The 16,992-nt window shown below is 35.1% G+C and overlaps 1 protein-coding gene across 1 annotated transcript in view; it reads right to left on the reverse strand.

Annotated features, from left to right (window-relative positions):
• LOC150075460 (PP2C-like domain-containing protein CG9801) overlaps positions 1–14,962 on the reverse strand; it is an 84,743-nt gene extending 69,781 nt beyond the window's left edge. Inside the window, exon 1 of the mRNA XM_090388495.1 lies at positions 14,829–14,962. Coding sequence (XP_090244621.1) covers positions 14,829–14,962 — 134 coding nt within the window. The remainder of the gene's footprint in view (positions 1–14,828) is intronic.
• Between the last annotated feature and the right edge of the window lie 2,030 nt (positions 14,963–16,992).

A 16,992-nucleotide genomic window follows, 5' to 3' on the forward strand; every position in this document is an offset into this window, starting at 1 on the left:
AAGCAAAAACAGCTCAATGTATACATGCACCTGCACATACACTAATCTACAAGTATAGTAAACAAATTTTATGAATTTGAATAGTGTGCTCTTCATTAAATACAGTAGACTGTTGAAATAACAGCACTCCAAATAACGACACATTCAAAATAACAGCACATTGAGGTCGGATGTATACATACAGCGCAGATGTGTATTGCAGTGAAACAAATACAGTAATCACATGAAGGTCATGTGATCACTGTATTTGTTTACATTCACCATTTTCAAAGTGAATTCTGTACTGTTATCACAGATTGTGATACCACTGTTTTACATTTATTTTAGGTTAAAAATCCCTCACTATGGCTCCTAAAGTTAATAAACCTCATATGGAGAAGAAAAGAAGAACAACATTAAAGCTTAGTGACAAATTTGATATAATCCAAACTATTACATTAGGATCACCCAGAATGTTAATTCATATACCCATGTGTATTGTGTCTATAAATTGCGTATGTATTCTCTGCTAAACTTGCCTGTTTTGCTGGATGAAAAAACCCAGTTTCTGGGGGGTGGGGGGACCTTGCTATCTATGCATGAGATCCACTAACTCAGCCACGGAGTGAAAAAAGGTTATAAAAATTCCTTGTGTCATCGACGGGATTTGAACCCAGGCCTTTTCCACCCGGGGAGGAAGGTGACAATACCATTGTGCTACCCACACATACTGAACTTGATATAATAAAGAAAACAGAACAGGGGGTAAGCAGAAGTGTATTAATGGCAGAATATAACACTGGATCGTCAACATATTTATGTTTTGTTTTTTTTATGTGCAGTTAATACAATTGTATTATTAATCTCTCTATTTCTTATTTGGCCTCATTATTTCTGTATTAAATACATTAAAAATAAAAAAAACTTTCTAGATAATGGCAAAATCAAAATAACGGCGCCTCGAATCCCCGAAGGTGCCATTATTTTGAAAGTCTGCTGTAGCACAGAATCTAAGGCAGTACATCCAGTCAACATGGGTAGCCAGCACAAAGTTGAGGCAGTTTGGCATGACACAAGAAAAGGGAACTGTGAAAAATGACTGTGATAATTATAACAGATAACCACACAGACAAATAGAGTGGGCCAGTAAATCAGAATGTCTTATAATGGGGGATTGTAACTTTCCAGATAGTGACTGGAATTTGTGGGTTGGCCATTCATAGTTGCAATACTTTTCTGGATTTACTGGATGACTGCTTTCTGTGGCAGTGTTAGAGAAGCAAGAGAAAAAGTAACTCTTGATCTGTTTGTCAGCAGTGACTCCTAATGCATCAAAAATCTCCATAAAACACTAGGTAGTAGTGATCACTGTATATTGATGTGGAGGCTACTTAAAGAAATAACTACTGCCAAAGGTAAAGCAGAGGAATTTTGTACAATGGTTTCAGGCAGTTTTTAAATTATATTCAGTAGAACCAACTGATAATGTTACCAACTGCAAATTCTAAACAGGGGGCATTCGGGGAAGTAATAAAAAACTACTAGGGCTTCTTAATAATAAGAGATACTGTTCAAGGCTTACCCATAAATGGATGAATGATGAACTGAAGAGGCAGAGAATAAAAATACATGGAATGCATAAATTATCAGGGGATAGAGAAACCTATAATACGTATAAAGCAGTCTACACCAAGTCACAGAGGAGTTTAGGCAAACTAAGGCAGATTATTAGCATTAGTTGAGACATATGATGCAAGAAAGCAAGCTTATACAGCATCAGCCAAAAAAAAAAAACTTTCCCATTTCACCCATCCGGTCACTCCAAATGTTTGTCTAGTTCAGCCTTAAATTTATTTAAGCTATCAACTTCCACAACAATAGATAGAAGTCTGTTCCAGCAATCAATCAACTACCCACTGGCTAAAGGCAAACTTCTGCACATCTATTCTACAACTGTCTTTCCTCAATTTGAATCTATGTCCCCTCAGGTTCTTAATCTGAACAAGTGGAAGTATCCCATCAGCATTGAGCCTACTCAAACCATTCAAGACCTTATACATCTCGATCAGATCACCTCGCAGGTGCCTAGTCTCCAGATGCTGCAATTTGCAGAACTTAAGCCTTTCTTCGTAAGCACACCCCTTTGTTCCTCTCGTCAATCTTGTTGCCCTTCTCTGTACTCGTTCTAGCAACTCTACATCCTTCCTAAAATGAGGCCTCCAGACCTGTGTGCAGTACTCAAGGTGTGGCCTGACCATTGCCTTATACAAAAGGATAATCACCTCCTTGTCTCTGCTAGCAAAATTCTTATGTATCATTGACAAAACTCCATGACCTGTTCTGGCAGCCCGTCTGCACTGCTCAGAGAACTTCATATCTGACTGCATAATTACCCCCCGGTCTTTTTTTATTCTCCACCTCCCTGAGTGTAGTACCACACAGTCACACAGTTGGTACATTTCTCTTGGGTTACTGCTACCCATATGGAGTATTTATGAGACATCTCTGGCAAAGAATGCAAAGAAAAGTAACAGACACTTCTTTACTTATGTTAACACTATAAGGAAAGGGTTGAATTAGTTCACTAGATGTAACTGTTGATGAATTCTGTTCAGGTTACTGATGAATTGAAAAGTTATTTTACATCTACATTCATATATGAGGAATTTTTTATGGGTGGGTTTTCTAGAAGTATATATCAAATTCTAATATGGAGCTAGATGATTTTGTGATAATTTAGAGGAATGTGGCAGAGAAATTGCTGAAGTTAAAAATAAATAAGGTGCCTGGAGCAAATGTGATCTAAAGAATTATATTAGAGAGGTAGCAAAAGAAATGAGCAGACCTTTAACCATAATTATGAGAACATCCTCGGATTCAGGAGAGATCCCTGAGGAGTGGAGATTAGTAAATGTCTCCCCAATTCACAAAGAGGGAGACAAAGGCAAAGTGAATAATTAGACCTGCAAGCTGGATTTCTGTTACAGAGAAAATAATGGAGTCGATAGTTAAGAAAGTAAAGCAGGACCATCTAGACAGGAATGCAGCTATATGGTAATCGGAGCATGAATTTGTTAAGGGGCAACCTTGTCTGAAAAACCTAATTGGATAGTGTGATGCAGTAACAAAGGAATTGGATGCAAAAAATAATTTTGACATTGAAAAGGTTTGATAACTGTTTTACACAAAAGACTGCAGAGTAGTTATCAATTGGCCCTACTCTTCTTGGATGAATGTCATTAGCGGAGTACCTCAGGATTCAGTGCTCGGCCCATTGTTGTTTTCTATATTTATTAATGATACTGATGGCTTATCTTTATCATTGACAAATGCAAAGTATTGCATATAGGTAGCAGTAATTGCAAAATAACAGGAAAATGACTGTGTGGAACCGCACTTAAGATGTTAAAGAACAAAAAAAAGTCTACAGTCTGACATGAAGTTCCCTGAGCAGCGCAGACAGACTACTAGAACAACATATGAGGTTCCGCCAATGATATACAGTAATTTTGCCAGCAGGGATAAGGAGGTGAATATCCTCTTTTACAAAGCAATGGTTAGGCCACAAACACTTTGAGTACTGCATATAGGTTTAGAATACAGTACTCATTTTAGGAAGGATGTGGAGCTAAAGGAATAAGTGCAAAGAAGAGCGGCAATGAGATTGGTGAGAGGGGAAAAAAAAGGATCTCTTAACAAGAAAGGCTTCACTTCTAAAAACTGCAGCATCTGGAGACTAGGCACCTCTGAGGTGATCTTACTGAGGTTTTTAAAGCTTTGAACGGATTGAGTTAGCTAAATGTTGATGGCATCCTTACTCTTTGAATTTAAATTAAATTGCTTTAAATTTAAAAGGGATGGTTGCAGGATAGATATGCAGAAAATTAATTTCAGCCAGAGAGTAGCTGACTGTTAGGACAACAAATTTCTATCTGGCATTGTGGAAGGATGTAGTTTAAATAAACTTAAGAAAGAATTAGACAATTTATTAGAAGGATTGGATAAATGATTTGATTTTTTTTGTTTGTTTTGGCTTATGCCATATAAACTTGCTTCCTTATATCATTTGTCACTACTAATAACAATCTACTAGCAATGGCTAGAAATGAGCATCTTAACAGGCCTAATACAGTCATTCTGTCACTAATAAATACTGAGAAATCTGCACTCACATCACAAAATCATTTGACTGTAACACCTTAAGTGAAAAAATGAACTACCCAGACTAATAAGCAGACTGCTAAACCAGAAATCAATGCTGATCAGAATGCAAAGCAAAGGAAAATAATGAAATGATTCAATTCTATCAAAAATTCATAAACAACTTTATTACATCCTGCTAAAATCTATTGCAAGGCAACCATGACTGGATTTGATCAAGGGTGGTTCTATAAAGCTCACCAGATATCTGAGTCATGAAAAGGGCAGATGGGAAACACCCAGAATGAAGGAACTGGGAAACACCTGTCAAAAACATTTTAATGTCTGGGAAGGGAAAAAAATATATATATCTGAGGTCAGGTAAGGCATACATTACAAACCTTTCTTTGTCAGAACAACTGAACTGTCAAAACACTAATAAAATAAACAAGCTAGGTTTTAAATCTATTTTTAATACACAATTATAAATATGGAAAAAATAATTAAATGACTGTAAAAAACACTATTTATAATAAAATTATATATAGCTAAAATTAAATTAGTGACTAAATTAAATTTTTAATTAAATTAAAAGTACTCTAAGAAAAATGTAAAATCTGTAAAACATAAATACACTTAATGAAACTTTCAATGACTATATGTTACCTTTATCAACATAAACCTTATGTATGTGGAAAGCTATTAAATACCAGAGGTACCATCTTTGTGGGTGCTTTCCACCATGCATCTGCTGAGATAGCAACACAAAGCCTTCAGGATTTAACATAGACTTTAGAGTCTATGTCAGGATGCCATTTCAAATAATGTGATCAGATATCATACAAATGCATCATTTGTCTCCCTTAATAAGAATAAAATCTCAGCTCTGCTGACTAAAACTCAGATCTTCAATTCAGATCTTTTAAGAAGAATTCGGTTCTGAGTTTACTTCCTGCTAACGTGGCAGGCTAGTTGGAGTATACATTGCAGGTTCAACCAGAATACTTGTTAACCTGCTGCTAATTCATCATGTCAAAACAATAAAATTACCTTCCTTTTCTTCTATTCTGATTAGTAGATCATTAATATTAATGGCAATCGTAATCACAAAGAATCCAACCATATTCCTTCATTTGTGATGATGACTGCCAGTGTTAACATGCTTGCTTGACTCTTTTTAAAGAGATCTTTTAAGTGATTCCTAGGAAAGATTTTCTCCCCCTCCCCTCCTTCATGGCATTCATAAAACTTTCCTGTACAAAAAGTTCCTAGACTATCATTAAACACTATCATTCTATTTTGATTTCTTTTTCTCTTCTTAACCCTATCTAGGCAAAAAAAAAAAAATTTTAAAGTTGCAGTATCAGGCACACTGGTATACAGAATTCATCAATCAGGTTTTTTTTGTTTTTTTTTTTCAGGTTAAACAGTAAGAATATTTGCTAATGAGAAACTTTTAAAATTTATTTGTAATTTTGACACCGCATTGAATAATATCAAAAATTATATTTAGAAACAACAGATATGTTATTAAAAAAAAAAAGTTATTTCACTATTATCCTAGTCAATATTTGGTTGGAAAGAGCAGAAACTAAACCAAAATGAAAGCCCTAAGGAAAAATTAACAGATCTATCAAGCCTAGTTTTTTATTTTAAAAAAAAAAGGAGCCTCAAAGTTTTTTTTTTTTTTTATGCAGCTATATTTCTCAGTGAAATTAGAAATAAAATAATGATAAAAATGGGACTTTTAATGAACTTGAGGAATACTCTCATGTTTCTGAAAATTTTTCTCTCTGCTGATTTTCCTTCTAAACTTCTCAGCTGCTCTTCTCAAATTCATTATAGTAGATAAGATGTTTTTCAACCATCTCTAATATTTTTTTTCACTACTTTCTGTGAGTGCTGATGCAATCAATGAAAATTTATAACCCAATCATTTGTTTAGATATTTCTGCTGTTTATAAATTTTATTATTACTTTATCTATGATGAAATACTATGGTTAAATACGTTATCATTAAATTCCAGAATAACATTATGGTTAAATACTTTAACTATAATGTTATTCTTGATCAGCGTGCATTTTAAATTTCCAAGATTTTTAATTTAATTAAATTAGAAGTACTCTAATTTTCTAAAGAGTTATCTTATCAGAATAATACTGCTATTAATTCTGTCTTCTTCCAAAACAATTCAACTTCATTGCATTTAGACTTTAAAAAAATTCCAAAATAAAGTCATTTCGCTAATTGTCCTCTAGGCGCCTCCGTAGCCAGGTGGGCAGGAGCGGCAGTGCGCAGCACACGCTTCTTGATTAAACCGGGGTTCGAGCCCGTGACCACCAAATACGGAGGATGCGGAAAGGTAAGGGAATGACCACCGCATATCCCCGGAGCAATATGGCCTTAGTTGCTAATGCTCCTAAAATCCAAATAACAACAACAATTGTCCTCTGGTCAACTTTTGGTTAATGCTCCTAAAAACCAAATAACAATAACAATTGTCCTCTGGTCAACTTTTGGTTGTGAATTGAGCAACACAAAAATCAAAGCACTACAGAAAATTAACTCTATTATCAATTTAAAAGTTCTTTTAACTCTATTTATAGGAAAATTAATCTTTTCTTTCTCCCCACATTTGCAAAATCAGCCTATAGAGATGTGCAGGAATTGGAGATTATCTTTGCTTTATGCTTTTATTTAAATCCCATCTGCTAAAATCTAAAGTACTTTAAGGTGTTTTTTTTTTTTTTTTTTGCTTTTACTTAGCGCACAACTGTCTATCATCATGAAATATGTGAAGGCTCATCTCCTTCCTCTTATTAGCATTAGCATTAGTAGAGGCATTTGATGCAAGAAAGCAAGCTTATGCAGCATCAGCCAAAAAAAAAAAAAAAAAAAACCCACTTCCACTTCATCCCTCTGTTCGTTCAAAATACCTGTCCAGCTGAGCCTTAAACTTATTTAGGCTATCAACCTCCACCACAAGGGATGGAAGTCTGTTCCACCAACCAACCACCCGCTGGCTAAAGGCAAATTTCCGCACGTCTATCCTACATCTGTCTTTCCTCAATTTGAATTTATGCCCTCTCAGGTGATTTTTCTGAGCTAGAGGAAGAATCCCATCAGCATTGAGCATGCTCAAACCATTCAAGGCTTTGTACACCTCTATCAGATCACCTCGCTGGTGCCTAGTCTCCAGACACTGTAATTCGCAAAACTTAAGCCTTTCTTCGTAAGAGCACCCCTTTGTTCCATTCACTAATCTTGTTGCCCTTCTCTGTACTCGTTCCAGCAGCTCTACATCCTTCTTGAAATGAGGCCTCCAGACCTGTATACAGTACTCTAGGTGGGGCCTGACCATTGCCTTATACAATGGAATAATCACCTCCTTATCCCTGCTGGAAAAATTCCTGTATATCATTGACAATACTCCATGAGCTACTCTTGCAGCCTGTCTGCACTGCTCAGAGAACTTCATATCTGCCTGCACAACCACCCCCAAGTCCCTTTCATTCTCTACCACTGTCAGTGTAGTACCACAGAGTTGATACGTTGCTCTGGGGTTGCTGTTTCCCATGTGTAGTACTTTACATTTGTCAATGTTAAACTTCATTTGCCACCTCTCAGACCATCTGCTCAACCTTTCCAGATCCTGTTGCAGCAGCATAGTGTCAGTAGTGTCCTTGACAACCCTGCCAACCTTTGTATCGTCTGCAAACTTGGACATTAAGCTTGATATACCATCATCAATATCATTTATAAATACAGAAAACAATAATGGACCCAACACTGAGCCCTGAGGGACTCCACTAATAACATTAGTCCACGATGAGCAGTGTCCATTGATTACCACTCTCTGTCTTCTCCCCCTCAACCACCCCTTTATCCATAGCAGCAATTTGCCTCCAATGTCACACTGCTCCAATTTGTGTAGCAGTCTTCCATGTGCAACAGTATCAAAAGCCTTTCTAAGATCCAAGTATATAATATCAAAGTTATTCCCTGCATCCAGTTCTTTTGTGACTGCATCATAGTATCCAATCAAATTGGTCAGGCAAGACTTCCACTTAACAAAACCATGCTGTGTCTGAGCTATAACTGAAGTCTTGTCTAAATGATCCTGCAGTGCTTCTTTAACCAGTGCCTCCATTAATTTTCCTGGAAACTCACAGGTCTATAATTACTTGTGTCAGCCTTTGATCCTCCTTTGTGAATTGGGGTCACATTTGCACATTTCCAGTCTATGGGTACCTCCCCTGAGTCCAAGGAAGCTCTCATAATTATGGCTAAGGGTTTGCTTACTTCCTTTGCTGCCTCCTTTAATATAACTGGATAGATCCCATCCCCCCCCGGGTGCCTTTCTTGTGTTTATCTTCAACAGTTTCTCCTCCACTTTACTCCCAGTTATTTCAAGATTCTGTAGCTTACTGCTAGAGTTGAATACACCTCTGGCATTCCCCTTGCTGAATAACTCCTCATGTGTGAATGTCGATGCAAAATATTCATTTAGTTTGTTAGCTACCTGAGCAGGATCATCAACAGTTGACCCATCAATATCAAGTGGACCAATCTGATTCATCCCCTTTCTTCTAGAGTTTACATAAGTAAAGAACTCTTTGCTGTTTTTCTTTGCATCCCTTGCCTATGCTTTATATCTGCCATCCAGTTGACAGAAGTTAACTCTAATAATTAAACTGCTGCTTGGGGTGGAGTAACCCATATTCATAAATGGGTTACTCATTTACTAGAACAACAATGTACACAATATATGTCCCTTATTGAAATTAAGTCTCTGTTTTCTAAAATGTTTAATTCAATTGACTTCATTCCATCTGTGTGGGATAAAACTGTCTTTCACGTTTCCCAAAAAACACCAAATTTAACTGCTCCCTTTGCCTGCTACAACAACATAATTCTCTAATTGGACAAGTCCCAGATCTTTCCCTCAAATGTAATTACAAATCTAAGATAAAATCAGTTAACTTTGATTACTGTACATTGTCTAATGACAAAAATTGCTTGAATTATGTTATTTAAGTAATTCTCAATCAGTAATGCTGTTTTGTTCTGTTACTGATGTTTTATTTTAAAATTTAATTTTTTTAAATATGTTTTTCTATGTGTTTTATAATATGTTGGAGGTGTGAGTGATATATTAGACTAACATTTTTATCTGTAATTTCTCACTGTATGGTAAAGCCTGCATACCATTCAGAGCAGGTCAACACATACATAATTACACATGGCGCCTCCGTAGCCAGGTGGGAAGGAGCAGCAGTGCGTAGCACATGCTTCTTGATTAGACCGGGGTTCGAGCCCATTACCACCAAATACGGACGATGCGGAAAGGTCAGGGAATGACCATCGCATATCCCGGAGCAATATGGCCTTAGGTTTTTTTAGGAGCCCTAATGCTCCTAAAAAAAACCAAATAACAAATAACAATAACATAATTATACAAAGGCTACAACATTATGTTTAAATTATTAAACTGAAACAGACATCTGTAATAAAAAGCTGGCCTTTATTTTGATGGACAGATTTCAATGGTTCAATTCAGTGTATATGTACCGAATTGTTTTACCACCAAAATATTTCATGCTTCTATAAATTATTGACATTCTGTGGCTTTCTGATAAGAGAGTATGTGTGCAGTGATTTAATGTTTATATTAGTTTTACTATTAAAATGTGTAGAGATTTTATTCTAACTCACTTGTAATTTACCACAGAATGATTTGTTATAGTTATAATTATTTACAAATTCCTCTCAGCTTCAGCTGCTTAGTGATGGTGAGAGTAAATATTCTTAAATAAATAAATTTACTAAATAAATAAATTTAAAAAAAAAACTTACATGAATTCAAGGCAGAACTAGACAAACATTTCAAGTGAATGGATGGGTGAAATGGGAAGGTTTTTATTTTTTTTTTTGGCTGATGCTGTATAAACTTGCTTTCTTGCATCATATGCCTCTACTAATGTTATGTTATTTTGATTTTTAAGAGCATTAGCAACTAAGGCCATATTGCTCCGGGAATATGCGGTGGTCATTCCCTGACCTTTCCGCATCCTCCGTATTTGGTGGTGACGGGCTCGAACCCCGGTCTAATCAAGAAGCATGTGCTACGCACTGCTGCTGCTCCTTCCCACCTGGCTACGGAGGCGCCCCCTCTACTAATGCTAATGCTCTAAAATTCCCTAAATCACTACTACAATAAAAAGAATTGTATTTTGTGCGAGTGTCACTCGATTTTTGAATTAACGCAGATTTAGGAATTATCACTGATATATAATAGTAGTGACATGATATTTAAGAGGGGGCAGCATGGTCATATGATATGCAAAAGGAGCATTTGAAGGTTTAAGCCCCTAGTAATAACAGACCAGTCAGAAGATGGTCCATCACAGCAATGGGGTTCAACCCAAGACTGTTGGTGAGACAGCTAATGAACTGTTAACAGTAGATCACACAGTACCTTAGTTTCAAATTCATACTTAATGGAATCAAACACTACATCAATATGCAAAGATTTTTTAAAATGGCATGTAAACTGCATTCCATGGATCCCCATGGGAGGAAGGTCTGAGGACAAGGGTGTGAGGATCTATAAGGAGAGCTCTCTGCTCCTTATGTGTGCCATGAGTGAGTTACATAGAAAAAAAGAGATACAAGTTTGGGATACAAAGAGATACCTATCACATTAATTCTCAAAATGTAAGTAGTTAGACTCCACCCCACTCCTACATTTCTAGTAACCAAGATAGCCATGTAATTCTGTATCAAGCAGACTGCAAACAGACACAGATTAGATTTTTAAATTGAAAATTAAAAATCAAACCATCTGTTTGCATACAGACAAATGGTTAGATTTTTAAATTTATTTTTCAAATCTATATATTTTTAAACATGGAAGGGGAACAAATTTTGAAGTTGAGATAGAAATATTTTTTCTAACCCACCTTTAAATGTTTGTCAATTAAACGTTTTATTACTGAGAGCAATAATATGAAATATTTTACTTTTGGGAAGAATCTGCCAGTAAAGCTAGGAACCCAAAAGAAATCCTGGGCTGAAAAGAAGTATGTGCAATATATATATATATATAGTACATAAAGGCTCATATCCCATCGAAAGCTGATCTGGCATCAGTGGGGAAGAAAATTCACATGAAGTTTCTCTGTTGAATCTGAATGACATATAGCTAAGATGAGCAACACGTTACCAATCTGATGCTTCACTTTAAACATACATGTACACATTGCTACCTTCATGCATTACACCTCTGATAAGTGCCAATGTAGCCTCACTTACTCTTGTGTAACACTAACCATACCAATAATACCTGCTATGTGCTGCCTTAATTTATTCAGATTGTGATGAATCGAGGAAAGTTCATATTCGAAGTGTGTGGGGGAGGCGGAGAGCATATTCACCACACCAGAGGGAGTATGGTTTAATATGATACTGCTCACTATTTTATTAATGAGAATCATACATTTAAGACAAAATATCCCAAAATGCATCACCAGAAATGACACATCATGGAAGCCTTCCATATACAAAAAGAATACAGCAAGCCATCAATAGTAACAATGGCAGAGTAACCATTCCCCTTGCATGGCTCACCCTGTTCAAAATTAGAGGAAACCATCCTACAAGTTTTTCTACCCATTGTATCAATCAGTTAGGAGCAACTGAAGGGGAACCCATAACATTCCTCCTCCCAGACACTAGGCAAGACTCAAAACAAAACTGAGGGCTTCCTCTTGCTAACCCTCAGGCATTGGCAGGAAACAGAATGTTAGGCCACTCCATATAACAAGTTTCCAAAAATCCCCTTCAACCTTCTCATTTGTTTTCACAGAGGAAAATGATGTAGTAACCCCTCTCCAGAAACATTCATTTTTGTTAAATTCATATTTTTTGTATGCCATGGAAGGAAGTAAAGACCTCCATAACATATGGCTGCTTAATGCATAGTTAAATTAAATTTATAAAATTAATCTAAATATTCAGTGTAGTGTGTTTATTTATAATATTGCTCATCCTTGCATTCACCATATGTCCTTCAACTCTCCTTTGTTTTAAACAGTACCAATTATACATTCCCAATTTGTTCTACACTTGTCAGTGGATATCTACAGAAAAAATACACTTCACAATTTTAAAATTTATCCACACTTTCAGTTTAACACTGATCTAAACAAACAATTTTTTCAATTTCTCCAGTTTGAAGCAAAATTTACATTTTATCCTTGTCTAAATGCAGACGGATAAAGTAATTTTAGAATTCAACAATATATGCCATAGTGCACCGTGTTCAGCAGCTCATGAATATGATTGCATGGCTATTCCAGAATATAAAATAAATTTAAAAAACTATTAGTAACAATGCAGACAAGTCTTTTCTTTGTGAAATAACAAATACTATTTCAAACAAAATTAAATAAATTATTTTCATCTGTTTTTCACAATATAATAATTTCTGCCACCTCACATTTGAAATATTATTAAATTGAATAAAATCAGAAAATTCTTCAGTGGCACCAAATTAAAATTAGTGATTATACTTCCTTGTCTGAAATCGCTTGAAATTAGGAAGTTGCATTACTCAACAAGGAAATCATGGAAGACAAAAGGAAAAGTTTGGTACAAAGGAGTGGCATTAAAAACTGGTTCAAACACCAATTCTCATTGTTTTTCATATCTAAGCATAGATATTCGATAAATGGCCTGCTGGCTCAAGGAATGACAATTTCATTCTGAAAGGAATTAAAAAACATGAAGTGTTCACATAACCAAGAACACCAAAAGAGAGCAGAATTAATTTCTATCAAAAGATGACAGTATAGTTTTGTTTCATTATTCAAATTGGCTGAAAAAGTACTGATAACTAACATTAATAACAATTCTGAAAGAGAAAAACAGAGTCAAGTACATTACTGTAAAGTTTATCAACAATTACAGAAATTTATCTTTCTTAAAAATATCATTAAAAATATGAGACACTAAAATTAAAAATATTTCACTCATATATTATTATGTTTAACATAATTTCTTTGTGATTTTTAAAAGTGCCAATTGCACTAATTTTCCTTAAAAATGCATTTTATGAATTATATATTCAATTAAATACAGCTATTCTTTTTAAGTAAAACAAAAAAAAAAAAAAAAACACAACTAAAAGTACTAAGTATGGAAAAAGTATAATTTAATCATATTAATCTCACCATTTTGAATCTCTATAATGGGTGATGAATGCAATTCTTATTAAAAAAGTAAATTAAAAAAAAGAGAAGGGATTTCTAAAATACGGTTTATCTAAACATTAGATCTATTGCAATTGTATTTTAAGAATTAAATTTTCTGTTTTCTTTTCTTTAATATTATTGTTGTTATATATAGGAATTTTAATTATAGGTTTTTCAGAACACAAGTACTGCAAAGGAATTGAAAATAGTGGTTGGGGGGGGGGGGGAATCATTGATGTCTTTCCCGACCCAGGCACTTCTGTGGAGAAAAGTTAATTTACAAAAAAAACAAATTCACTAATAAAAACACAAATTAAATGAAATTCAGTGGGTAATTGGACAGGGAAACGTTAATTATATTACACATTTTATAACTGCTTTATGTTACAATTAATGCTGGTTGAAGAATAATTGTTATTAGTATAAATAAATACTCAGAGTAAATTAATGCAGTACGTTGTTTTATGCGCCAGTATTAGGGCACTGTACTCCGGTTTAATGATTAATAAATAAACAACACGAATGAATTAAGAAACTTGTGGTAAGTAGGTAAACAACAGTGAGAGATTGTGCCAGGCAGGATCGATCCCAAGTAGGATATAAATGGGCTATAGCCCCCCCCCCCCCCACGATCAAAATATGGGTTTTACTGTTATATGATGATCAAAACATAATGATTCCTCGGAGCATTGCTTTGCCCCACTCCCCATTCTGGAAATTCCCGAGTTCGTCACTGGTGTTACGAGTATAATCAGGGCCGGATTTACATATAAGCTAAACAAGCTTTAGGGCCTCACATTACAGGGGGACCTCGCTCCATCTTAAAAAAATCCTTTTTGAATATTGCCACAGGTGAACTGTAGGAGAGAGGGGCTTCATACACGTTATAGCTTTGGGTCACAAGTTTAAATCCGGCCCTGAGTATAACGTACATAGTCAATTAAAATAATACAATAAAATGAGACACGCCTGACCGTCCGTTTACAGCAAAAATTAAAAGCACGTTTAAAATAACGAATTATCGCTATTTTATATAAATGAGACAGTCTAGTCACCAAAATGTATCTACAACTGAGTTTTCGTAAAAGGGCGGAGGGGAATTAACCCATAAAACTGCTCTTGTACGTCACTAATTCTAAGAATAACTTCCTCGAATTCAAAATAACTAACCGCTCAACTAAACAAATTTAGTAAACATTCACGAGTTATTCACATCATTCCAATAAACAAATGCATGTGTTCGAATTTTTTTTGTACACACCCACCCACACAGTCAGAGTCGAATATGCAAAAGTTACTAAATTTATAAAAAAATAAATATAACCGCGTCAACCAACTAAAATATTTCGAACAAGAAATTTGAACGTTCTCGTGTACCAACTATCACCGAGTGGTACAAATAGTTAATTTAAAGCGTTAACTACATAAAATATTACTCATCATCATGTACTCACCCAGACAGGTACTTGTGAATAAAGGATCCGGTGGAAGATGGAGACGTACAAGGTGATTTGTTATCATATCTATTTTCTGGTCCAGATGACAGCTGCCGAAGAAACTCGGCAACTTTCTCTCGCAACGTAGGCATCATTGGATTCACTTTCTCTTTTGTCAACAGTCTCTCTGAATATCAACAAATATGCTCCAACCTGAGATTAACGGTAAACGTAAGTGGGCCCAAACCGTTCGGCTTCTATGTGGGCATATGGACGTATGCAACACTAGCGCCATTAGCGAATGACAGCAGTACTGGCTGCAGATGTAACAGTGAAAGCGCCCTTGAGAAGTTATCGACCTCGAAATTCTAGCATTTTAGCACATGTTGTTCTGATAAATACAAAAAAAAAAAAAAAAAAATCCCACATTATTGGAGATAAAAAAATTAAAGATTAAATTTTTTTTCACAAACAAAAGTTTTTTTTATATTTAAATAACAAAATACCGAAAAGTGAACTGATAAACGAAACTATCAGGTGCTACCTGTAGATGTCATCATATCCATTACGAAAAAAGATAATAAATTATTAATAATGCAGCTATTATTATTATTTTTAATATGAAAAACATAAAATGTTTTCCCCTAAAAATATTTTTTATTTATTTTTTTAATTCCCCAAAATATACTTGGTAGCGACACTCGTCAGAAAGCACTTCAATGTTTCAAGCAGACGATCACTGTGGAATCCCTGGGCACTGTGGGTAATTAATAGTTAAAAGATCAAGCAAGGAATCAAATAAAAACTTAAATAAATAAATAAATAAGAATATTAAGACAAGTTTCGAGTGTTACTACTTATTTTCAGTGAGAAACTTAAATATTGTTCTATTATGATGCCAACATGTCAGTGCGCCTCAACCATAAGACTAATTACCGTGGGCATCCAAGCGAGAGAAATTATTTGTCCTAGGGGCGTAGCAATTGGGATGTTGGGAAGGGGGTCACTTCTGGCAGCAGCTGTATGTGGAGCAAAAAATTACCTTTTCGTATTTAAATACCTACTTAAAAACAAGGAGAATGCAGAAAGAATTAAGTTTTTTTTTGTTTTTTTTTAATTTCTGATAGAGATTTAACTTATGTTTATCACCAAATGAGTAGCACATACAATATTTATTAATCTTCATTGGTTAAATGTAATAATGCAATAATAATTGTTTCAATCAAACATTTTCGAGAGAGATGAATAAAAGTAAAATTGCGAAAGAATTCCATGTGCCAGTATTAAATTCAAGAGATTTTTTTCTGCATAAAAGAAAGAAAACAAGACGAGCGGACCGGTTGAAGCTTATTTCCTCTATAAAGAGAGTTTTTTTCAATTCAGCTTTTTTTCTCCGATGGTTGTTGTAAGGTTATTTTTTATTTTTATTATTTTTTTAGGAGCATCAGCGACTAAGGCATTATTGCTCTGCGTATTTTGTCTGTAAATTGCGTGTGTTCTGGGGTAGATTTTCTGTTTGCTGGTCAAAAAACCCGAGTTTACGGGAGAAAAAACCATGTTACCCTCGCCTGAGACCGACTAACTCAGCCACGTTGTGAAAATCTCCCAAAAAATTCCTCCCAATGATGATCCTATCAACTGTGCTACTCACGAGGGCTTTTTTTTCTCCGAAATAGAAAGTGGCAAATTTTTTAAATTAAAACATTAAAAATCTATCACTGTAAGCACTGCTTACGAGATGTTCCTCTTCTCGAAAAATAGCAAAATGAAATGAATTTGGAACATTGAGGAAATATTATATGTTCAGACTCTTGATTCTAAGTCTCCTCTCATGCAAAAAGTTCTCCTTTACATGCTAAAAAAAAATTTGGAAACAGAACATATTACTTAATAGAGATGTGATACCATAGGTTCTATCGGATTTACTGGGTGGAAAAGACCTGAGTTCGAGTCCCGTCAATGACGTGAGGAATTTTATGGGTTTTTTCAGAACGTGGCTGAGTTAGCAGGTCTCAGGCGAAGGTTGCATGGTTTTTTTCTCTCAGCAAATAGAAAATCGACCACAGAACACATGCCTTTTACAGAGAGTATACACGGAGCAATATGGCCTTAGTCGATAATCCTCCAAAAACCTCACTACAAAAACTATTGGGTTCTCCAGCCTATTATTAGATTTTTAAAA

This window comes from Mastigoproctus giganteus, chromosome 14 (genome assembly GCF_048544385.1).
Source record: "Mastigoproctus giganteus isolate SK-2022 chromosome 14, ASM4854438v1, whole genome shotgun sequence".
Lineage (NCBI taxonomy): Eukaryota > Metazoa > Arthropoda > Arachnida > Uropygi > Thelyphonidae > Mastigoproctus > Mastigoproctus giganteus.